Raw genomic sequence first — 25,979 nt, 5'->3', positions numbered from 1 at the left:
CGAACTTTCCCTATATCCTCCATCCTTGTTTGAAGAAAGGAATCGTATGCGGAAGCCAGAAAAAGCACAACTTCTGGATGCTATACGATGGCATGTGACTTCTTCAGAAGATGCTGTTCTTCAGTCCATTTCAAAAACTGATCGCTACGTTCTGGAATCTAGATGGTGGTTCACTTCGCCATCGACTGAAATGGACCGAAGGCAGCACCTTCAGCTCAATTGTCGACGCCTATGCGTCTTTCACATCAGACCTGTACAACAATGCCACCGTTGTCTTTGGATATGATTGAGGACCAAATACAAAGGACAATACGTATCAACGACGAAGTCAAACTCTGGTTTCGAACAAGGTCAACATATTGGATACAACAACATTCTTTGGGAGAAAAGAAGATTTCCTCTCAAATGATATGAGCAAACAGGACCTCATCCACTTGATCTCTGAACACTTGCGGCAGAAAGGGTGCCATATCCAAGCTGAAGGAGATGCAGACTTGGACATCGTGAAAGCATCCGTCACAATGACATTCTACAATTCAGCAACCCTGATCGGAGAAGACACAGATTTGCTGGTATTGCTGCTGTTTCATGTAACTACGAAGGACTGCAAGAACCTGAACTTTCGGTCAGACAAGGTGAAACCAAATGTTTATAACATCAAAGTTCTGAAACGGTTGCTTGGTGACGACGTTTACTCTGATTTATTATTTGACCATGCCTTCTCCGGATGCGACACTACTTTGAGAATCTTTGGGGTGGGGAAGAAATCTGTTTTCCAACAAGCTCGCATGAGCTCAGATCCTCGTCCTCAATGATGACGTCATAAAAACGAATATGACGTCATTGCGATTAAATTATCTGTGCTCATGCCCGGCTTGATTCCCGCAAACAAAATTCAAACAGCTTGCCTAGTTTCGGAGATAATGGTATCGGCGATTTCCTTTAGCGGCGATATTATGACGTCAACTTTTTTTCTAGGAAGAATTTCCAAAATCCGAGATGGTTACTGCCTGTGCGTGAGCTTTCTGCATATACTTGGCAAGTTTAACGAAGATCCGATGAAAACTCTGGGTTGTGAAACAAAAAATAGGAATGACGTCATAAAATTGATATGACATCATAGTGATGTAATTCATCTCTGCTAATGCCCTGTTCGATTCCCACAAACAGAATTCAAAAAGTTTGCCAAGTTTCGGAGATAATTTTTGGGCGATTTCCATTAGCAGAGATATTTTGACGTCAAAACTTTTTTCGAGGAGGAATTTTCAAAATTGGAGATGGTTACTGTGTCCGCAGGGTATTTTTACATATGTATGCCAAGTTTCAGGAAGTTTCGATGAAAACTGTAGGCTGTGAAACAAAAAAGTCCACAAGAACAACAACGTGAGTAAGACTTAGAGATCCTCCACGAGGATCTAAAAAGTCATCAAGGGTGAATCTGTCTTGCATGCTTGTTCATAGGTCTTTTTGTGCACCAATGGTAGATCAATTTACTGTAGAAACCACTGGTTGTAAGGCGATGGTGTCCTTGTTTAATGAGACCCGATCTGACTCTTTAGCATCATTACGCTACAAGTTCCTTTGCAAGAAAGTGGCCGCAGCAAAGACCTTCGTGACACCCAAAAAGACTGCTTCCAACAACCTCGGCCACAAACCTTCACGTAATGGTGGATGTACGAACGTAGCAAAGTCATGGTTTGGATGAGCAAGGAAGACTGCATGGACCCTACTGAATGGGGCTGGGACATGCAAGGGGACAAACTTATTCCACTCATGATGCATAATAATCCTGTGCCAGACGTTTTGCTCAAAATGACCCACTGCAATTGCACGACAGGATGCAACATACTGAAATGTAGCTGCAAAAAAAAACATGGCCGTGAATACACCAGAGCTTGCGGACCTTGCCAAGAAGGCAGCTGTGGTGATGTGGCTTCTGAGCCAGTTTCAGATGATGAAAATGAAGACTAAATATTCGGGGAGGGTACGTTGGAACATGCACTCTACAGATCGAAACTAATTTCTCAAGGGTAGACTATGCAACTCCTTTGGTATTTCGGAGTATTTTAGTCGGTTACTGTTTTTGGTCGATCGTACATTGTTATTTTTACTAATGCCATATTTAGACCCTTTCTGGTGGTCCATTTTTTGGCAATTTTTAATATGTTGTTCTGCAGACCTAATAAAACAAACAAGCAGTCATAGACTGGTACTTACGAAATCGTCAACTTGACCTCTGACCTTCTCTTATAAAAACTGTCCCTGGGGAAGGTAGCGACGCAAACCAGCAGTTTCTACGATGATTCTGTACCAAACCATCAAAAATCGAATGTTTGACCTCAATGTGACCTTGACCTTTGACCAAAATGTAATCAGCGCGAGCCATCACCCTCCTGAATCACGTGATGTAATTTGACATTGGTAGCTTCTTCCGTTCTTGAGTTATAACTTTTTTTTTGGATGTTTGACCTCACTGTGACCTTGACCTTTGACCAAAATCTAATCAGCGCTAGCCAACACCCTCCTGAATCACGTGGTGTAATTTGACATTGGTAGCTTCTTCCGTTCTCGAGTTATCGTGCCAACAAACAAACAAGCAGTCATAGACTGGTACTTACGAAATCGTCAACTTGACCTCTGACCTTGTCTAATAAAAGCTGTGTCTCGAGAAGGTGGCGACGCAAACCAGAAGTTTCTATGGTGATTCTGCACCAAACCATCAAAAATCGAATGTTTTGGATGTTTGACCTCACTGTGACCTTGACCTTTGACCGATTTTGACCAAAATCTAATCAGCACTCGCCATCACCCTCCTGAATCACGTGGTGTAATTTGACATTGGTTGCTTCTTCCGTTCTCGAGTTATCGTGCCTACAAACAAACAAGCAGTCATAGACTGGTACTTACGAAATTGTCAACTTGACCTCTGACCTTGTCGAATAAAAGCTGTCTCGAGAGAAGGTTGCGACGCAAACCAGAAGTTTCTTCGATGATTCTGCACCAAACCATCAAGAATCGAATGTTTTGGATGTTTGACCTCACTGTGACCTTGACCTTTGACCGATTTTGACCAAAATCTATTCAGCACTAGCCATCACCCTCCTGAATCACGTGGTGTAATTTGATATTTATTCTTCTTCCGTTCTCGTGTTATCGTGCCTAAAAACACAAACACACAAACAGTCCGGAAGTGATCAATATACTTACGAAATCTTTAGATTTCCAGAAAGTAAAAATACCAGAATAGAAAACTTTTTCTTGTAATTTTTTTGGGGGTCATGTAACATGTTGATCCTACGACAGAGATGGGTGAAAACATAACCTCCTTCACCTTCAGGGGTGGAGGTAACTGGAAGGGTACTCAGAATAGCGCATACCTCCCCCAGGCTGAAAAGTTTCAGTTTTGTGTCCCACCGAGTGGCCGGGTCTGGATCCAGAGCTGAACCAAAATCTGATCGGCTTGTTCTTGTCACCTTCCTCTGTTCCATTTACTTTTTCAACCAATGGCAGTCGTGAAGGTGTGTTTTTTTTAAAAAAAAATATCTGTTTTCAAACCAATCATTTTGCCCCACATGACGATCGGGCTCTTGGCAGATGGACTTGAAGTCCTCGGGACCAGTGTTGAGGAAGGCTTGAATGGAAGTGTGATGACTTTCCTGACCTGTCAGCTCACTATTTACACCGTCATGGAAATGACTCGGATGTGAGTTTCACTCGAGTTAAATTAAGGTTCACTCGAGTTAAATTAAGGTTCACTCGAGTTAAACTGCGTTCGCGACCCTATTCTCCCGCAGCTTTGTACCACGTACTGCGTTGTGGATCTATTTTCAGTGGGTTTTCGCTCCTTTCACCCGAGCGACTACTACACCATCGCACCCCTTTTTGGTGAGCAGCCTGTTCTCACAAGCACTGGCCACTTACGACACCCGGGTTACCGAGTGGATCATCTTATTTTGTGGACACGGCGCCGAGTTGGCCCACCGGTGATGCGCCATTTCTAGCTTCTTATTGAACTTGTGACGATTCATCCGCACTCAAGCTTCCCAGCTCATGGGACGCCGCTCAGACGGGATGAAGTCATCAACCTTTTACCGGTGAGTACAAGTCGATAACTCGATTTTCTCTGCAGTAAAATAATGGCGACAAGGTTCCAAATCGAGAACTTGAGACGAGGAGGGGGAGGGGTGAGGCCGTGGGAAAAGTGCGTCGGAGAACAGTTTGTCCCATTGTGTGTACGTAATAAATCCATGACTCAGATATAATGCCGATTCACCGTTGAGCTGTGAAGCCTGGGTTTGAATGTCGCCCAAGCTATAAACTGCCATCATTGGTGTTCCACATGCAGGGTGATTCGTAAATGCGCCGTCCCTCAGATGGAGGTTAAACTGGGTGTCCCAACTGCTGGCATGAATTGCACGGTGTCCTTCACGAAGCGTAGGCGAGCTATCGCCGGCAGCCTGAAACACACTGGAGTACTCTACGTGAGAGTGATGACCCGTGGAGGGTTGCATTGTCACCCGAGATAAGAAACTGCCTCGCCAGAACCGATGCTCTGTGGAGAACACGGCACGTGGTGGTGATGATGATGAAAAAAAAATGTTTTTTATATAGATACTCGTAGATCTAAGCAGCTAAAGCCGTTGTGTAGTAGATCTAGGACAAGGAGCCAATGAGCATATACGATATTTTTTGCGTAACATACATTGACCAATCGCAGTGCTTCCTCGTCGTCTTCCCGTGACGGGCCAATCGCAGTGCTTCCTCGTTGTTGTCCTCTTCTTCTGTGACTTGGACATGCGGTTTGGATCCAAAGTGATGTAAGTGGCCAAGCAGTTGTACGTGACCCCGATGTCATGGAACATTGGGATGAGTGTGAGCGTCGCCACAATTCTGTACAAGCTTGAGGGGTTTTTTTCTGATATTTTAATCCTGCCGTTCTGAAAACCCAATATTGTATTGTTTATGGACAACTGCAGGTGTTTTTCTTTTGAAGTGATGTTTTTATTTTCCTGCGTTCGACGATTTTCGTGCTTGTTTTGTCCCTTTTTTTTCAAAATCAAGAGTGTGAGGTGCGGTTCGTGGCTCAGTTTCCCATGGAAACGGGTACTGCGGCCTACTAATGTGCGTTCCTTTAAATCGATATTTATAAATATATATAATATATTCTTGTTCTGCATGTAATTCCGAGCCCCTGAAGTAATGTGGATACTATCCCCCGTTACGTATTGGCTCGGGAAGCAGGAGAATGGGTGACTCTCTCTCTCTGCTCTTCGCTGTTCCGTTAACAAGCAGCTTGCTAGTGCTCACCAAGCGGCTTGCTTGATTCAAAACGCTCAAGCAAGCTCTCCAACGGAACGGAGTGCTCGGCACCAATTAACGCGGCGGTCTCCACGCAAACTATGAGACCGTGGTGGTCAAGCAAATGCTGCCTCGTCTGTCATTTTCAGTTTTACTCGATCCTCTTGTAACAGCTTCCCCAAACGGATTGATTGTGTTATCAGCGGCTACAGAGTACGGGCAAGAGGGAAAGAAAGATAAACAAGCCAGCAGACGGCCATGGGTCGCCGAGCATCCGATGACCTTTGACCCCTGATCTGAATTGATCTAGTACGAAGTACTTACGAAATTGCAATCGAATCGGTTAACCCGTGTATGAGCAAGGGGGCTTTGAATGGTCATTTTTGCCTGAACAATGCACTCATTGACCTTTGACCCCTGACCGAGCTGAGACCGGTCAATATGTCCTGAAGCAAAGTTGTAGTACCCATTGAGTACTCTGTACCTATGAACATTCATTCGTATCGGTTAATCCGTGTCGGAGCAAGAGGGATTTGAATGGTAATTTCGCCCGAAAAATGCACTTATTGACCTTTGACCCCTGACATACTCGAGATAGGTCATTATGCAAATGAGCAAAGTTGTACTACTCATTACGGTCTATAAGCATGTAAAGATTCGTTCGATTCGGTTCAACCCTCTTGGAGCAAGTGCACAGTACTTTGAATTTTCAGTGGGAATGCTCAATGGCCCTTGGACACCCAAGTTGAGAGGGTTACCATTTGGAAACTATAAGATATAGAAATAAAAAATGGATGTCGTCATATGGCGGATAGAGAATCACCTTAAGACTATGCATACCAAATCTCTAGTTCCATCTACTGATAACTACTCGGTATCAATTTTAATGAAAAGTACCGAAAATGCGGTTTGATATCGGAAATCCCCAAAGTTCGAGGGGGTGCTGTGGGTGAACAAAGATCTAAATCGAAAATCCGGCTCGATCGTTTGTGCACAATGTTATCCAGATGATTAGTGTGAATTTTCATGACCATCTGACCATAACCCTAGGAGTAGTAGCATTTGGCGCAAGGCATCTCCAGTTCTCGCATATTATCGATTTTTGCCCTTTGACCCCTGACCTAAGCAATATCGGTCAATATGTCCTGAGGCAAAGTTGTAGTACTCATTACGTGCTATGAACCTGCAAAGTTTCATTTGGATCGATGCACTCACCTGGTTGCGAGGGGGCCTTCAATTTTCGCCAATTTTTTGGCATACCCCATTTGTGGGGGGCACTGCGGGTAAACTATTCCATATATCACAAAAACCGGAATATATTTGGTAGAGCATCACCCGTCGATGATGCATGTCAAATTTCATAAGCCTACGTGGGATAATGGCTTTCGGAATTGATTTTGCATGAACGGTACTGATTTTGAATGTTTTTCGGCTGTTGCTGGGGAACCAAAGCGTCCCCAGCAACCATCACAATTTCCAAAGCACTAGGTCATAAGATCTACCGACCACCCGAGTTTGGTAAAAATCGGCCCACGTTTACTTCAAATTATGCTGATGACAAACGAACGAACAGACAGAATTACTGACAATAAGGGTCACCTATTTCGGCGATCCAATAAATGGGGAGTCAGAAAGAGGAGGAGCTTCCTGCCCAGCTTATCTTGGGACCTACCATTGTGCATTGTGGGGTGGGGGGGGTTCAATGTTTGTGGAGCCCCCCCCCCCAACCACCAACCTTGAAATGCCATGGGAAGAGAGATTTTAAAAAGAGCATTACTGTGTGTAGATCTATAAACATTTCACTACAACAATTTTTCCAAAAAATGAAGATAAAATTAAAAGTAAAAATATTTTAAACGAGAAGGGCACTTGGTAGAGCACATACCTCTACCAGGCTGATTAGTTTTCGTTTTGTATCCCACTAATAGGCCGGATCTGGATTAGGACCTGAACTAAAATTTAATCGGCTTGTAATTGTGACCTAACCAACTCGTCCACCAATTTTCGTCCGAATCCGTCCTCAACTTTTTCAGATATCGTACAATACATCGTTTTAGCACCGTCACTCAATGGTGAGAAATATCATGAAAAATTCTCGAATCCGGATCCAGGATCTTCACCAAAATCGAATCATTTCGTCTTTGTCGTAAACCCAAGCTCTCCACCAAATTTCGTCCGAATCCGTCCACAACTTTTTCAGATATTTTGTTCACAAACAGACAGGTGAAAACGTAACCACGTTCTACCTTCGGTGGGTGGAGGTAATTACCAGTTGGAGCTTAATTATGTGATATCAAATTGATAAAGTGATTTTGACGGAACGTTAACACATTTATCAAAAACTGGATGTGGAAAGTCGAATTGCCAGCCGCACACAGCAGATGTGACCCCAAATACTGTTGCGAATCTGGAAGCCATGAGCACTCAACATACAGGTCCTATAGAACAGTTATATCGGTAAGTATGTGTTTTTAGATCCTCGTGGAGGATCTCTGTCTAACTCACATTGTTGTTCTTCATCTTCTTCTTGTGCACTTTTTTGTTGCACAGCCTACAGTTTTTATCGAAACTTCCTGAAACTTGGCATATATATGTAAAAATACCCTGCCCAGACAGTAACCATCTCCGATTTTGGAAATTCTTCCTCGAAAAAAAGTTGACGTCATAATATCGCCGCTAATGGAAATCGCCTATACCAATATCTCCGAAACTAGGCAAGCTGTTTGAATTTTGTTTGCGGGAATCAAGCCGGGCATTTGCACAGATAATTTATCACAAACCTGATGTATCACAATGACGTCATATTCGTTTTTATGACGTCGTCATTAAGAGTACGAGGATCATAGCTCATTTGAGCTTGTTAGTTAGGATCCCCGTCCCGTGTTTAATGGGTAATTAAATGTACATGCGCTGTGAAGTTATTTTGAAAGCCAGGGTTTTCTTTTATTTTTACACCCCAACATCAACTACAACAACGCCAGCATCACCCTCGCATTCACCTCGCTCTGGCCGACACCATGGAAGGCGGAGTTCAAGGAGGAGCCTCGTGGCGGCCCTCGACCAATCAAGGTGCAACGAGTGAGGTGGCCGCTGCTCAGCCAATCGGACCCCGCGACAGTGAGAAAGGCGGTCCGTGTGACGTCACCACGCCCCCGGTCCAATCGACGGACTTGCCACTCGTTTTGGTCAATGACAGGGCGACAAGCGATTCTGCGCGCCAAAACCGTCCAGTGAGGGAGAGCAGAGAGGGCGGAGGCGCCCCCCCCCCCCCGGAGAAAGGTGAATAAGGGCGGTGTGATCGGACGAAGGGAGATCCCTCCTCCACAAGAACTGCAAGTCGGTTGTGCGCCGGCTCTCTGTCGGTGAACTAGAGAGTTTTTGAGATAGTTGATGACCATCGAGCAGGCAAGGTTGTGGTCAATCCGACGGGCAGGTTGAACAAGTGTGGAGTTATCAGCCCTCGATTTGACGTTTAACTCAAAGACTTGGAGAAGTGGCAGAGAAACCTCCTGCCTTCTCGACAGTTTGGGATACAGAGGAGAGTTTTGTTTGCTGGGACGAGCGCTGAAGGGATCTCTGGATTCTATCATTGCATCTCGACGCTGTCCTGGTTCGCCCGTGTCAGCCGAACCACACGAGGTGGACAGGACCATGTCCTTCTGGGTGTGTGTGTGTGTGTGTGTGTGTGTGTGTGTGTGTGTGTGTGTGTGTGTGTCGGTGGGCCCGTCTCTAAGTAGGAATTGTTTCAGTGCTCTTTGCTGTACATACTTGCATCTCTATAGTCGGATAACTCTGCTTCTTGTGTGCTCCCCCCTTTCTCCCATTATTAATAAATACATTTGCTTCATGCAGGTGTCTCCAACCTGCGGCCTGCGGGCCACATGCGGCCCCTTAGACGGATTTATGCGGCCCGCGGTGCCATATTAAGTTTACATTACAATGCAGCCCGCGATACTGCCAATTTGTCAGGGTCAATGATCAAAGCATTCTGTAATTTTTATTATGATTTTGATTCATATTAGACACATGTGTTTTTCACACGATTATTCATTTATCATATTCGTTGACAAGAAAAATATATTCAGCACTAATTTTTGTTTAAATTTCCGGATATTAATTATATATATTTTTTTTTTTTTCCGGAATTTAGCGTCCTTTTTTTGGGTACGGCCCTCCGCCCCTCACCACTTTGGTTTTGTGGCCCTCCGCCCAAAAAGGTTGGAGACCCCTGGTTTAATGTATCAGTTCGTTTCTGTGTTTCTTCCATTGACTTAGCATGGCGTCTGTTGGTGAATTATGAAGGCTATTGCTGTAAATGTACATTTGGACCGACGGGACTTCGGCAACCATCCGCTCGGGTTGCGCACGGGTCGGGCACGTTAACGGCTCGACTCGTACGAGTGCCGTCGAGGGTGTGAATACTCGGTAGCTCGCCACGTGGATCTCTTGATATTTTCAAGGTTGGCAAATAGCCCTGTACCACGTGGTGAAATTATTGACTATTCACGGTCCGGAAAGGGACCCGTACCTTCGGAGTTTTCCGAAAGGTACGATCTGGATTCCGGGTGTAGGGTGCAGTCGGACCCTACTGCCCCACCTAGCGGTCGTGCTCGCAGCCGATACCCGGTTCCACAACAATACCACTTCCCTGGCTCTGCTACCTTTAAGTCAACAAGGGAATAAGTAATACTATAGCTTTATAAATAAATAAATGTATCGTGTGTGTAAAATATATATATATATATAGTAGGGTGGTCCAAAATCATAAGGGAAAAATTCAAAATTTGAATATTCTTGGGGCATGTTGATTATTTTGTTCTACCTGACTAGAAAATACTCCTGGCCAAATTTGCCACAGTTCCAAAAATATTTAGGGGTCCATCAAGAGGAAGGAAGTTGTTACATCCGATGGGGGTTGCGACATCCAGTGGGAGAGAGGGAGACGTCAGTTGAGCTTTCGGTTCGCTGTTGGTCGGTGTTAAAAGTACTCTTTTATTTTTCTTTTTTTTTTATCTCTAATTTTTTTCTTCTTCCTTTTGATTCCCAGAGTGAGTGAGTATGGCGTGTTCTACACCGAAAACACGGAACTGTTCCTCTTGGATCAACCATTGGAGAAATTCACCGACCGCCAGTTGCCCACTGAGAACATTTTATGCTCTTTCCTTTCATTTTTCCTTTTAGTATTGTGACATTATAATGAATCCGTTGAGAGACTTTGGTGGACCCCAAAACCACCTCCAAATCTGCTAATTTTTTGTTTCTTTGCGTCTTTCAACGTCAGGAACGATTTGGCAAACATGCTCGCGTGAAATTCGAACTTTCATTTTTTTGAACCACCCTAATATATATATATATATATATATATATATATATATATATATATATATATATATATATATATATATATATATATATACTAGCGATACCCGTGCACATGCACGGGATAGCAGTACAACCGTACACGGGGAATGACAAAAATACGCATTGTGCAAAATGCAAGTGGTACTATGGAACGCCAGGACTTCCCAAACATTGCCGGCATGTCCGCTAAGTGCCACAGCAATTTCATTGGGATCGTGTGAAGGCGAGCCAAGTTTTTAGTGTGCAAGCTTGGTATTATAATAGAGATATGTGTGTGTATATATATATATATATATATATATATATATATATATATATATATATATATATATATATATATATATATATATATATATATATATATACATATTTTGTAGGCCTCCTGGAGTTTGGGCCCTGGACAAATGTCCTGTGAGTCTTTCCCAAAATCCGGCCCTGGTTGTTGTATCGGTTTGAATCCGATTACGGCGGCCGTTTTTGCTGATGTAGGTGACCACCTTGCAAGGCGGTTGATCCGGAACTACTGTCTTGCAAAATGACAGCAGGCTGCTTTCTCACGGAACACTCTCCTTGGCCTGGCCGTGCGTGGGACATTCTTAGTCTGGCTATGCCGGGCTGCATCGTTCCTGCTCACCCTCACCTACCCGCCATTGCTGAAACGACCGATTTGGCATTTTAGTTTTCGCATTTGACTCGTTAACGGTTGTGCCGAGTGGCTGTCACTGTGATTATACTTTATTGGTATTATATATAGAGGGGTTTCGGTACCCATGATGCAATGCTCGAGCGCCATATTGGTTGGAAGCTAAACAAGCGAGAAAAGGTAAACAAGGCCTAACTCGAAACTTTGGCACTGTTCATCATTTTACACCTTTGTGATTGATTGCTTTCTTCCTTTATTGATAAATTTGGGTCACTAGCGATCTTGGAGGGTGCTACTTGTAGTGTACTTTTACATCGTGAACTTTGTTCCATTTACTTGTCCAACCATTTACGGTAGTGTAGGCGTGGTTTTTCTCTGGTTTCGAACCAATCGTTTTACCCGACAACACTCCCGGGCTCTGGTACCTCTGTCTCCAGGGACAAGGGGAGAGAAATGCTTTCACATGATTGTGAGGACTCTTTCTTGCCTGGCAGCTTGCTATTTACACCGTCGTGAAAATCATTAACGAATTTGAGTTTCACTGGAGTTAAACCACATTCACAGCCCTATCTTCAGCGATGCGTTTCCTCTCTTGACTTACGGAATTTCTCACCACATGTCTCTTCGTGGCTTTTTCCTCAGCAGCGTTTCTCTTTCTTCACCACGCATGGCTTGGTACCAGGTGTCTTGTTCACGGCCCTATCTTCGGTAGGTTTTTGCTCCTTTCGACTGTGGGACTACCATCATCAAATCCCCTTTTAGTGAGCAGCTTATTCTCACTGACACTGATCCTTTATAACCCCCCCCCCCCAGTTACCGAGTGGATCATATTATTTCATGGACACGACACCAAATTGGCCCACTGGTGTTGTGCCATTTCTTGCTTCTTCTTGAACTTGTGATAGTATTGACCTGCACTCAAGCTTAACAGCTTATGGGACACCGACCGCTTAGACTGGACAAAGTTATCAACTTTTTACGGTGAGTAGAAGTCGATAACTCGATTTTCTATCGTTGCCAGTGAATAGAATACAACCAAAATGGCAGCGTGCACCACATTATAGGACAGCTCTAAAAACCCTTTATGTTTGAATTATTAGGTCATCTCTACCGAGATGACCTAATAAGTCCGGACCAAATGTTCGTCCATCCGTACGTCTGTCAACAATTTTTCTTTCCGATCTTGATGAAACTTAGTAAGTGGGTAGAGGTCGATGAGTGTTGCACAACGGTATAACTTTTGTCCGGGTTAAAGGTCAGGGACGAGGTCATGTAAGTTATAAAAATCGCCATTTTCAAAACCTATCTTGTCTGCCATTCTTCAAGATATTTGGCAACTGTTTATTTATTATGATAGTAAAAAATATTATCTTGTATCTCACTGGACAGATTTTTGAATTTCCTTCCCGTTTGATCGTCACGTGATCTGGAAGATGGCCAAAAACGCCGATGCGATTCACAAAGAAGGAAGGAAGGAGAAATGAAATCTAAATATAAAACACATTTTTAGCCTTTTATATTTATACATTTTCCGCCGAAGGTGCAGAGTTTCAAAACCCGAAATGTAAACGTCGGCATTTATTTTCAAAAGATAATTTCGTGCGCGCGCGCCAAAATGACGAGTCATTGTTAACCAAACTGCACAGTCGAGCTGCGCAGTAGTCTTCGGTCATAACTGAACATTGAGAACTTGTGGTATTATCGAGATGACCGTCACCCCCACATGGGGGTAATTTTTTATTTATTTATTTATCTGTGGAGATTAATCTGGGGTTATTGAAAACTTAGCATTTCATAATTTTAATGAACCTGTTTCCTCTTCTCATAAAAATGTACAGAAAATAAATTTAAACAATTTGAGCATTTTTGGAATCTCTCACAATAAAACCTGTTGCTGTCACATCAAAGACATGTCGGTCGGTGTTCTTTGTGTTATTTTAAAAAAAAAAAAATTCTCCGGTTTGGCTGTCTGCTAAATCAGCCCCCAATCCCATTCTGACCCTTCCTCACAACCTCCTCGTTAAATTCTCAAAATCCATTCTTTCCATCCACCTTCACTCTTTTGCCCTCTTTTTCTCTTGTTTATGGAACCACCTTCCTGAGGCTGTTACCAGGGCTTCAAGCGAGCAGTGTTCCATCATCCCTATCTTCAATCTTCTCTTACCTTCATGTACCCTATCAAATGCACCTATTACTTGTAGATAACTGTGTTTCCTGCCTATCGCTCTCTCATCTTCCCTGTTCATTAATTTCCTTGCTTGTATCCAAATGTTGCCCCGCTATATTGCATTGTTACCGTCGGTCACCCTCTCTTCCTTGAGTCGAGAATTGTATACAAAAATTATATAATGATCTTAAGTTTAAAGCTACTTGTATTTGTTTTTTTTTTGTTTTTTTTAACAGCAGATGACACCTGAGTGTTCGACTCGTGCTTCACTAACCACCCAAGGTCTTGGAGCATGGAGATGTTTTGCACCAGGAAGGCGGCCAACTCGACGCAGCGTATGCACCTTGTTGAAATTTCGGGCCCTTGGGGTTGGTGGCTGCACTCCAGGAGAAGCGCAGCGCTTCAATCTTTGTTTGCTCCGTGAGATGGTGTGCCTGGTGTGTGCTGCTTTTTTTGTGAATCAAGTCATAATGTCACTGTTGGTGTTTAATGATGCTGCCATACTCATAAGTATAAACTTAAAAAAAGAAATTGTATATAAAGTTGAGGCTTGTGGAGCAGCTACAACACTTGATGGATCAGGACGTAACCGAACAAAAGAACCACCAGAAAGAGAGGGGTGAAACACACCCAACAGCAGTGTTGAGAGACAAAATAGAGGGGGACTTGGACGGACAAATAAGCGATGGGGGGAAGAGTGCCGGGTCAGGGAGGACATGGGGTGGACAAGGTGGATACAGAAGTGAGCTGTTAAGAAGGCAAAACAGGAAAGTTGGAAGACGGTGGGCTTGGGGAGTGTAAACACAGATAGATAAGGTCATTGTTTTGGATGGGGGGTCATCTGAGATGATGTTGAACAGCTGTGTTAAAGACCCAGAGGGAAGAATGAGATTGAAGAGAGTGTGGGGATAAAGATGAATGAATAAGTGGAGGTCAGCAGTGATCCTGGATTTAGGTAGTTTCACCAGAAGGGGGTTGATGGTGGACCGTGTGATCCCTGCAGAAACCTGGGGTGGGACAAAGCACAGAAATAACAGGGTGCAAGACCAGAAAGGAGGTTGCAGAAGACAAGACCACTGACCTATCTCAATGGGAAAGTGATAGGCCCATAACCTCAGCTTCATCATGGGAGATTCCAATAGTCTTGAAGGCCTGGGACTTACTTTTATGATCCTGAAATAAATTTTACTAACCCAGCATTTTTGTTCAAAATGTATCAATCATTTTGTTTGTCCAATGGTTTGTAATGGTTGCATTGATGTTGTACTTTATTCAACTTCATCGGTGGTACAATGTGAAGGGAGTGACAGTCTCGAGGTGCCAGTTATTGGTGAGCGACTGCAGTCCTTTGTTTCATTGTGCAAAGATCGTTGATGTTTAATGCTGTTTTTAATTGGGTAAAGCAGTTCAGAGAGAGGGGGATGAAAATCGGCTTCCCTGGCTGTTGGGCTGGATTGCTATAAATACAGTGGGTGGCAAGATAGCACAAGAAGAAGGACGTCGTGCAGAGCACGATACTTGCAAAGTCCCGAAACCAAAATGACCCATGAAAATAATTATTTTGGTGGTTGAATTCAGTGACCTAATGTGCAAATCCTCTTCAAATTTCAAGCCAATGGGATAAAAATTGATGATTTTACAAATACCAACTAAGTTGACCTTTTGGTCGATGTTGATCTCCAAAAGTAGTTGGTTGAATTCTGTGACCTGAAATATAAATCCTCTTCAAATTTCAAGTCAATCGGATGAAAATTGGCAATTTTAAAAATCTGGCCTATGTTGACCTTTTGACCTCAAAACCAATAGGCTTCTGCTTATGACAAACCCAGGTGGTGAAGTTTCGTGAAGATCGGTTTAAAATTGTGACCTGTAGGTAGTTGACATACAGACAAACAAACAAACACGGAAATAACTAGAAGGGCACTCGGTAGAGCTTATACCTCCACCACGTAATGCCTGATCCATGAGCACATATACTTTTTTTTGAAATATGCCATATATCATTTTTGGCCCTCTCAAGGGTGAGTGAAGAATTACTTTTAAAATTAAATAATCCTCGTATCCAGATCCAGATCGGATCTTCACCAAAATTGAGCCAATTCTCCCTTGTCACGCATCCAACATGTCCACCAAGTTTTGTCCAAATCCGTCCACAACTTTTTGAGATATCCTGCTAAATATTGTTTTTGGCTCGATCTCTCAATGGTGGAGAATCATTTTAAAGATTCTCGTAGTTGGATCCGAATGTGGATCTTCACCAAAATCGAATCGGTTTGTCCTTGTCACACACCGAAGCGGTCCACAAAATTTAATCCAGATCTGTCCACAAATTTTTGAGATATCCTGCACACAAACAGTCAAACAAATAAAGGGGTGAAACATAACCTCCTTCACCTTTGGTGGCGGAGGTATAAACCACTCATTCACACTTGACAAAACAGCATTTCACTCGGTAGAGTGCATATCTCCGCTCGGCTGAACAGTTTACATTTTGTATCCCACTGATGGGTCGGATCTGAATCTGGACCTTAATCAAAATCAATTCGGCTTGTTCTTGTCACCGATCCAACTCATCCACAACTTTTTGAGACATCATGCGATTGATAGTTTTTAGCCCCATCTCTCAATGGTGAAGAATCGCTGAAAAAATTATCGGATCCGAAATCGGATCGTCACAAGAATTGAGTCGATTCGTCTTTACCATACACCCAAACTATCCACCAAGTTTCATCGAAATCCGTCCATAACTTTTTGATATATCGTGCTATCTCGTTTTTAGCCCCATCTCTCAATGCGAGAGGGTATTGCAAGTCTCCACCCTTTGCAGTGCAGTATTCCTATCCCCATGATTTGAATTGAGCAGCGAGAGGTATTTTGAATTGCACGTTTAAACAAGGACAATAACATCACCCCACTGGCCATTCACATCCTCTTGATGGACAGTACATGCATTGATGCCTGGTTCTGCATGTGAAGCATGAGGGTTACTGTTCATACCTGGGTTGAGATTTGAAGTCAGGCTATACAGTTCAAAGGTGACCTCACATTCCTTTAAACTATCATCATAGTCCTGGAAAGGTCGTTAGGAAATCATGAAACTGATATTTTTATTTTTATTTTTATTTTTTGTTTGATACCACTTTATGTAAGTCATATACCATCTGTACCCATATGTTATTCAATTGATGGCATTTGGTGATATGCCAAAATAACAAACACATTGAGCTATAAAATTTTCAACCCAAAATGTTGCAATTCCTTAATTTTTATTTTGTTAGGTTGAATAAAATTGGACCGCACTTAAAAAACAACATTATTTTGGGGTCTTTTGAGAAACCGTATTAAACGCTGCAAGATGTCGATTTTGATATTGATTTGTTTGGGCCTGATGGAGATTTTGAAGACCTGCAGGGAAGGATGGTGTGGCGATGCACCATCCAATATCAACAGTATTCATGAAATGTAACAATTTGTGAACCATTTACTTTTGCATCTCCCTGTGTTGTCTTTCAAGGAATCCAATACGTTCAAACGAGTCTGGGTGAAGAATTCAAAGACTCCTGTTTCCTATGGACGGGGAAGAGTGTACTTCGATAATTACTCACTCTGCTATAGCTGGTAAGAATGAATATAGGACGGATGCTGATGATTTCTGTTGTAAAGCTGTCCCATTGTAACCTCCTCTTGATGGTATTACGTCCACGAACGAGAACAGCACTCGGTAGAGCGGATACCTCCACCAGGCTGAACAGTTTACGTTTTGTATCCCACTGATGGGCTGGATCTGCATCCAGACCTAAACCAAAATCTAATCAGCATGTTCTTGTCACCGAACCAACTCATCCACCAAGTTTTTGTCATCACTCATCCACAACTTACTTAAAAAAAAAAAAAAATTGCTGATGTGTCGTTTTTGCACCGATCTCTCAATTGTGAAGAATCACTTAAAAATTATAGTATCCAGATCTTGATCCTCACATCAATCTTATCGAATTGTCTTCGTCACACACCCAACCTATCCACCAAATTTTGTCTGAATCCGTTCACAACTTTTTGACATATCCTGCTCACAGACAGACAAACGTACAGATAGGGGTGAAAACGTAACCTCGGTCCATTTTCCATGGCAGAGGTAATAAATTTGAATGTCAGAGTACACTGTGGCTAATAATTTTGTCATGCCATGACATTTGATTGTTTGAGCTCAATATCCCCCTAGAACTGAGTGAAGTGTTGCGTGCTTTTTTGGCACTGTATGAGATGCCAATTCAAAGGAGATATTGGCATATGAAACTGTTATATCTGATTTAAGTCATGACACAGATGCCATTTGTGGGCAATTTGAAATTGGCCAATACGTTGCCTGCTTCCTGTTGCGGTAGCACACCATTGTAGCAAGTGGTATAATTGTCTGTCGTACCTGTCCCAGCATGTTCATCGAGCATAAATGTTCCTGTCCCAGCATAAGGAACAGCCAGGTAACGAGGCAATGTGAATAGACAACAATGAACACATTGATATTGAAATTGGCAAACCTTTTGAGGAATGTCATTTTTGTATCAAATTGTTGTTGGCCCCTTGGGGTGGATAAGGACAGGGTGGACAAAATACAGTGCTCTGCAGTATCAACATCTCGCAAACTTGCGAAATCTGAAAGTCAATGGGTTGCAAATTAGGAATTGGAATACATTTACCAATTCGTGAATACTTTGAACTCGCGAAGAGAGAACTTGTGAATATGGAGGGCTTACAGCATTGCATTGTTGTTTTTGGAATATGTGAATATGGAGGGCAACATGGACCTCTGGTGGCTTGTACCTGTTGCTGCATTTGAGCCTGGGGAGTAACTGCTGAAATCTATCTGTCCGGGTTCTTCCCGACATCTTTGTTCTTTGTTCCTTTCACATTTTTTTTTCTATTTTTTTTTTTCACAATTCTCTTTATTCATTCTAATTCTTGATTTTTTTTTTTTTTTTTGCCTTCTCTTTCATCTCTTTTACTCTCTATTCCTCTCTTTCATTATCTATCTGTCTAAGGATACGTGAATTCTTGGAGAAAGGTTTTTTTTTTTTCTTTTTTTCTTTCTTTCTTTCTTTCTTTCTTTCTTTCTTTCTGTAAAACTCACTTGGCTGCAGCTGGATCAGCTTGAGGGTCGTGGAGTAGCGGCTGAAACCCAAATCCTCTCCAGGTTCCTTCTGATGACTCCATCTTTGCTCCTTACTTCTTCGGATTCCTTCTTGGTCTTCCGTTTCATTATCCTTTTATTTTGTCGTTTCGTTAACTTGTTACTGTTGATATCCTTGTTCAAAGCAGAGTTTTTTTCCACAATTAGAATGTTTAAGATGCAGTGTGATGCTTATTGCTTATGATTCTCGATGGCATTGGCTAATTACTCAGGAAGGCTCCGCTCGTTGTTTATATCAACAACACCTGCTTGCCATGGGTGAGAAGCATAACCAGTGTATTTTGAAAAGGATATTGGTTGCACGGTGCTTGATTTTTCTCGGTGGTGGTTTGCTGTGGTTTCCCGAATGTGACCATTCATTCGCCTGTTTGTGTTATAGTCATGGAGCGAGTCCCAAGCTGCTGTACAAGTTGCCAGCTCATGCTGCCTTTGAGAAAATTGAAGATGCTCTTTTCTGCGAAACACCAGTGGTAAGCTGGTGTTAATTTTAGGTGAAGTTGTGAAAAAGGGGGTGGGGAGACAAGTGTGTCAACGTACGCACCAACTTGAATATAATGTCCTCGGACAGCCCACTTTAATGTTGCCCCCCCCCCCCCCCCAGTGAAGTGAACAATAGCCCAAGTAACAGACATTCTTACATTCTTATTGAGCAAATGGGCTAATATGTGCTCACTGTCTTTGTTGATGGGTGACATTCAACCAATATTGCCAGTGCAAGAGGGAATTGTGGATAAATTTGTAATTTTGATACCCGACTCCAATATAACTTTTATAACTCACCTTTAAACGTGTGTTTGTCTAATGTCAGGCCTCTCATTTTATTACAGTACCAAGTTCTGCCTCCATCTGATTACCGGCCAAGCATTGTGGGCCTCACCTCCAGCAATTTTCTCTTGCGGTTCAATGCAGACACTGGACAGCTCTTGGAGAAAATCTTCCTCTCAAATTTGTACAAGTTTAAGTATGTACCTTTCAGAGAAATGTAGAATACAAGACATTGAATTGGTTTAAGCAAATGCATATTGGACTGGGATTCAATTATGAATTTGGCCTGCTGGTTCCATAATTGTTGGGCGTACACCACGAGACATCATTATTGAGCTGGAGCATACACCACGAGACAGCTTTACAATGTGCCACCATGACTTGGAGGAGGGAAGCGAGTTGAAGAGTTCAGCCTTGATATTTGTAAGATGATGTTTTGAGTGGACACACACTTGTTGCAAGCCTTAGGAAATGAACGATGGTTTCCCTCAGTCGGTTTGGCTTTCCAAGCTGCTTCACTGCAACTGCCTCCCCACATGTTTCAGTGTACCAGGGTTGACTCGAGAGGATGGATGGGACTTTTGTAAAAGTATTCCCAGGTGGAGTCAATATCAGGTGATGTGGAGATGGTAGCCCAATCGTTTTGGCAGGACAAATTTAAGTTCCTGCCAGTAGGCCTGTGTGAATAGCCATGTTATGCATAACTGAGGTTGTTCCCTTGTAATAGCCAGATAAGTTATGGACCTTGACAAGAAAGTGACCAGAAGAGCCAATAGGGTAGAAGATGAACAAGAGAGATTAAATGGAAATTTCGTCATCAGTCGGTCGAGGAGGGAGGATGTTCCAGCAGTAGAAATCTGGGTTGGGAAGTTTGCAGATCAGGTCAAACCCACAGAGTCGCAGAAGGTATTTGCTGCAATGCTAATGGCTGGTTGTTGACATGCCAACACCCAGCCAGCTGGCATGGTGACTCGTGAAGTCGCTGCAAATGAGAAATAGGGATTTGGGATATTTCATGATGAGATGATCCATTTTTATGCCTCCACTGACAAGGTCGCCGGAGGCATTATGTTTTCAGGTGTCTGCATTATTATCCGTCTGTCCGTACGTCCGTGGTTTGTTTTCATTACCGCGATAACTTAACGGCTGAAGGGATCCAAGTCAAACTTGGTGCAAGTATGTATAATGATGCAAATGTGAACAGATTAGGTTATGAGGTCAGAGGTCAGATTAGGTTATGAGGTCATTACGTAAAAATTCTCTTACTGTGCTAACTTGTGAACCAGTTATGGGATTTTGACCAAACTTGGTGTAAGTATATATTATGAACTATCAAATACCACCTGTCGCTTCACTGACAGGAATACTAAAGAAGAGGGAGAGAGATATAGAGATATACAGTAAAACTCTTTTAAATCGCAGCCGTTGGGGTCCATAAAATAAAAATCCGCGGTTTAGACGATCCGCGGATCTGTCAATAATATTAAGAAAACCGCGAATAATATTAATAAAATATAATCTTGTACCAACGGACCACGGATAGGGAGTACAAGTGAACCAGTCGAAGACAGCCTTGTCCAATGCTGGATCCTGAGCCTTCCCGGCTCTCTTGCGGCTCAGCCCGCTCTCCTCGTCGAGGTCCTGCACGAAGGAGCGAAGGTTGGCCTCCTCCTTCACCCATCTTCTCAAGGTACTCTCTTGTACCCCAGTTTCCCTGGATATATTAGCTTTACTCTCCTTCCCAGAAACAATCCTGTCCACTAACAAAAGTTTTTCGGAAACAGTTCTGGATGTGTGATTCCTCTTTTCCCCCGGCATGTTGACCGATGACGTCACAGCAATGTCGGAGGGAGATGAAGAAGAAGCTTGTTTCGATGTTTGAAAAGGCTGTAGAATGGTCGTAGAATCTCGGATAATCAATATGTGGTCTGTCGTAAGTAGTCTAAGGTTATGATTGAAATGGATTTGGCCTGAGGTTTTATACAGAAGAGGTGAGAGCGAGTTTATGACACCCTGCCACCGCAGATTCGCTCACCGCGTGTCAAAAAGGACTCAATTGTTGGGTTAAATGGCGGATTAAGGGCTTAAATGGCGGATTATAGCAGGTGTTGGCAGTTAGCGAACATATATGTCAATGATTTGACAAGGCATTGTGTGTTTTACACCAACATCTGCGCATTCACACTTGTACAACGGTTCAGACTACGGTTGAGATCAAAGACCCACATTCCACCTAAAAAATACTACGATTTCATGTTTAAATTTGGGGGTCCATAGTGGACCCGCGGATTAGCCAATTTCGTGGTTAAAAAGGCTGCCAATTAAGAGGGTTTACTGTATATTGTTGTGGTTCTCACCATGCCGGCATGCGGGCGACCGCTTTTGGCTAATTCGCGGCCGCACGCGCCCACCGACCGTGGCAATCCTTGTCGCAGCTTTCGGATCAACGCCAAAATCCAGCTTCGGGTGTGTTTTTAACCACACCATAAATCAGCCAACTCTTATGCCAACACGCAACAGGGTTGATCACCGAATTTGTCGATTTACCTAAGTATTCGCGCAGACAGAAATGCCGGGGATTTACACCTCGACGGGACCCGTACGGACACGAGCCACTTTAAGCAGTTCGCGCCGTTTACGATTGCCGAGCGCTTTATTATCGCCAAGCCCCGTCGGACTTGATTATCTTATCGGCTATTAAAAGCCAGCTATTATTCCGAACGCAATTATGGCAGCTCAATGGAGGAAGGGACGCAACGAGCAGGTGAATATTCAAACAATGACATTTATTCAATGCAGGAACGTATGCAATGAATGGGGGGATGGGTACAAGACACGAGCAAAAAGACCTACAGCCGTTGTCTGTTTATTATGTACATGCACTTAACAATTCTACTTAGCGGATAAGGCGCCGCAGACTTCTATGCAAAAACCCAGAAAGAAAAGAACAGGGAGAACAGGGCCCGTGGGCCTTTAATGTTCCGCGGAGCTGTGGAAACCGAAGGAGCTCCGTGAGACCGTGCTGGCTACCTGCTACCCTCTTGGTGACTCGCTAGGCGACCCTCGATGTCTCGTCGTCAACACGGAAGCTGGCGTGGCGACAGCTCGGTTGGTCCAGGCCCAGCCATGTGGCCTGGTCAATCGGGCCTAGCCGACGACGCCTCAGAGGAGCGAACGGGCCTTGCTCTTTTAGAGTTGATGCTCTCTTAAGAGCCCGCTCACTCCTCAGCGTCGTTCGGACCGTTATGCCGCTGGCTGGCGACTTCTCTCCGGCTGCCTCCACCAACCCACAATTCCGCACGGCACTGCAGGCTTGGCTGGACTCCAGGCTCCACTCCGACCTCAACCCCGACTTCCACTCCGAGCTCCACTCCGAACGAACTCAACCACGAACTCAGACTCCAGACGAACTCAGACTCCAGATGAACTCAGACTCTAGGCGAACTCCTCTCCTCAACTGGACCACGAACCCAGACTCGTACCCAACTGACTCCCGGGGCCTCAACCCTGCCTTTTATGGGGTTTGTGGGGGGGGGGGTGTTTGGTCTTTCACCTATGACCCTTCACCCCCCACTGGCTCCACCCCTTTTGTCATTTTGATCCGATCTTGCCGTCAAATGTGGAGAAAGCGGACGTGGTAGAAATCGCCAGCCCTCGTCCCAACGAGGGAGTCCCCGCGTCTGTCAGCGGAGATGCCGCTCGTCCGTGGAATGCCGTTGCTGGCGAAAAAATGGGGGCATCTGTGGAGATGAAGGTGAGGAGACATTGTTCGTTTGTTGATGTGGTGAGGGGATGTTGGGGGTTGTCGCGAAGGTGGTGAGATGTTGGCGGTTGTTGGTTAAGGTGGTGAGGAGATGTTGCGGTTCTTGGTTAACGTGGTGAGGAGATATTGGCGGTTGTTGAGAAGGTGGTGAGGAGATGTTGGCAGTTGTTGGTTAAGGTGGTGAGGAGATGTTCAAAATAGCGATAGAAAAGAATAATACTACCTCAAAGATGCACAGCCCTGCTCACGAATAAATCCCGTGAGACATCGGTGGGGAAATCTATCAGGACATGCACTTATCGACATAACTGATCTTCGGGGAACCTGAATGTCAGGTCAGGTCAGGTATGGGAGCATGTGCCAGAACAGCGCGTCGCTGCGTCCACTTTCCGCCGGTACTCCAGGGGCCTCCGTCTGGCCATCCCCCATGCAGATGCCAGGCCCATCCCCATCTCCTTGAGATGATGGTCAACCTGCTGCAACCACGAGGCATGTGGTCGGCCCACTGGCCTCCTCCACTCATAAGACTCCCTCGCTGAGAGAATCTGGTGAGCAGGATCAGCGTCAGGAAAACGAGCCACATGTCCATACAGCCGCAACTGACGCTCACGGACTATGCAGGTAACAAATCTCATCCGAGTCTCTCTCAGCAACCGCTTGTTGGACACAAAATCCGACCAGCGATAGCCAAGGATTCTCCGAAGAGACCTGGTACCAAAGGAATTAAGTCTCCGTCTCAGATCCTTGGTCAGAGTCCAAGTCTCGCATCCATAGAGCAAGACGAAGTACCAAGGACCTGAAGACTCGGACTTTCGTCCTCCCGCACAGGTACCGGCAGCGCCACACCCCATGATCCAGTGAATCCATGACTCCCCAGGCCCGATCCAGATGTCTATTGACCTCTGACTCACAGCCAGCAGAGACATGAATATCACTGCCAAGGTAAGTGAATCTCTCCACGACCGCAACATCCTCACCACAAACAGACACAGACAGGACAGCAGCATCCAAGATGTCACCGAAAGTCTGGATCTTAGTTTTGACCGAAGAAACCCGTAATCCCAGCGGCTCCGACTCCTCTTTCAGCACCTTGAGGGCCCCCAAAAGGATGTCTAGAGTCTCCGCAAAGATGACTGCATCATCTGCAAAATCAAGGTCCCAGATCTTGACATTCCCAAACGATGCACCGCAGCTTGATCTCTCCGACATCCTCCCTAAAATCCAGTCCATACAAGTGCTGAAAAGTGTGGGGGCCAATACACACCCCTGACGAACTCCAGTAACAACTGGAAATAAGTCAGAGATGGTACCACCACACTTCACAGCACTCTCAGTACCAGAGTAGAGTTCAGACATCAGATCGTTCAGTTTTGGTGGCACCCCACGAAGACCAAGAATCCTCCAGAGGACATCCCGATTCACTGAATCGAACGCTTTACAGAGATCAAAATAGGCTGCAAGCAGCCCCTGCCGAAACTCTCGTCTGCGTTCGGTGAGGACACGAAGGGCAAGGATACGGTCAATCGTTGACCTCTTTGGTGTAAAGCCTGACTGCTCTGGACGCTGGTGCTCAAGCAGATGGTGGCGAACCCTTTCAAGAATTATCCGAGCAAAGACCTTGCCCGGCACTGAGAGCAGCATCACCCCTCGGTAGTTGTTGCAGTCTTGGCGATCACCCTTCCCTTTCCAGTGAGGGACAACAAGGCCCCTCTTCCAGTCAGTTGGGATGATGCCTGTGTTCCAGGCAGAGCACAAAACTGCATGCAATGACACGAGTGCAGCATTTCCACCAGCCTTGAGAAGTTCAGCATGGATGCCACAGATCCCTGGAGCTTTGCCCCGTTTCAATTGGTTCACCGCAGCCCGTGTTTCCACAAGCGAAGGTGGACCACAGTTGATTCGAGGGTCAGCAACAGGGATTGTAACACCCTTGACATCCAACTCGACAGCTGGGGGATCAGCCTGGTACAACCGCTCAAAGTAACCGGCCCAGCGGGCCTTCACTTCAGACTCCTCTGTCAAGAGCCTAACACTCTCTGCTCGAACTGCAGTGCTCTGAGGGATGTGCTTGGATGAAAGCAATGCGTGAATTCTCCAGTAAGCAGGATGAGAATCACTTGACCACAGGTGATGCTCTACCCCTTCACAGATTCCTCGCACATAGGCCTCCTTGTCCACCCTCAGTGCACGTACAGTTTTACGCCTCAGCTCCCTGAACAGCTCAGCTCTGCCATTCAGCCTGGCCCTGCGACTCTGGTCAATGGTATCCAGTGTCCCTTGAGAGACAAAATTCTTCTTTGCCCTTCGGTGAGCTCCAAGACATCCACCGGCAACATCAAGGACGGTGGTCTTGAAGGCACTCCACAACTCTTCAGGACCCCCCAAAGCACCCAGACCCCCCCCCCAAGTGTCCACTCAGCCTGTTCGCAAACTCCTCAGCTACTCTCTCATCCCTGAGCTTGCCAACATCCAGCCTCGGCTGGGATGGTACCATTCTCCAGGATTTAAGGTGCAGCTTTAGAGTTGCTACCACAAGCCTGTGGTCAGTATTGAGGAACTGAGCACTCCGGTAGACCCTGCAGTTCTGGATCATCCTCCAACGACCGTCAATGAGGACATGGTCAATCTCCTTTGCCACACCACCAGCGGTGGAATACCAAGTCCAGCGATGAGCTTGTGGGCGCTGAAACCATGAACCAGCCACCCTAAGTCCATGACTTCTTGCAAAGTCAAGGAACTTAGTGCTATTCTGGTTCATAGTTCCTGACCCATGGGGACCAAGACATGTCTCATAACC

The 25,979-nt window shown here is 44.6% G+C and overlaps 1 protein-coding gene across 6 annotated transcripts in view; it reads left to right on the top strand.

Annotated features, from left to right (window-relative positions):
• The first annotated feature begins 4,691 nt into the window (after window positions 1–4,691).
• The window catches only part of DCAF17 (DDB1 and CUL4 associated factor 17), a 70,437-nt gene continuing 49,149 nt past the window's right edge, over window positions 4,692–25,979 (top strand). The window contains exons 1-5 of one of the 6 annotated variants that reach the window (XM_085873262.1): window positions 4,692–4,817; window positions 13,706–13,906; window positions 16,984–17,087; window positions 19,034–19,124; window positions 19,482–19,615. In XM_085873262.1, the coding sequence (XP_085729388.1) occupies window positions 13,709–13,906; window positions 16,984–17,087; window positions 19,034–19,124; window positions 19,482–19,615 (527 nt within the window). In that variant the 5' untranslated portion in view covers window positions 4,692–4,817; window positions 13,706–13,708. Of the gene's footprint in view, window positions 4,873–13,705; window positions 13,907–16,983; window positions 17,088–19,033; window positions 19,125–19,481; window positions 19,616–25,979 lie in introns of all 6 variants that reach the window. The other 5 variants (XM_085873263.1, XM_085873264.1, XM_085873261.1 and 2 more) reach the window with 5 other exon arrangements.

The sequence above is a fragment of the Eptatretus burgeri genome, chromosome 3 (assembly GCF_056783735.1).
Source record: "Eptatretus burgeri isolate ZD-2024b chromosome 3, Ebu_testis_v1, whole genome shotgun sequence".
NCBI classification, from domain to species: Eukaryota; Metazoa; Chordata; class Myxini; order Myxiniformes; family Myxinidae; genus Eptatretus; species Eptatretus burgeri.
Note: the sequence above shows the minus strand (reverse complement) of the source record. Positions and strands in the feature narration are given on the sequence as shown.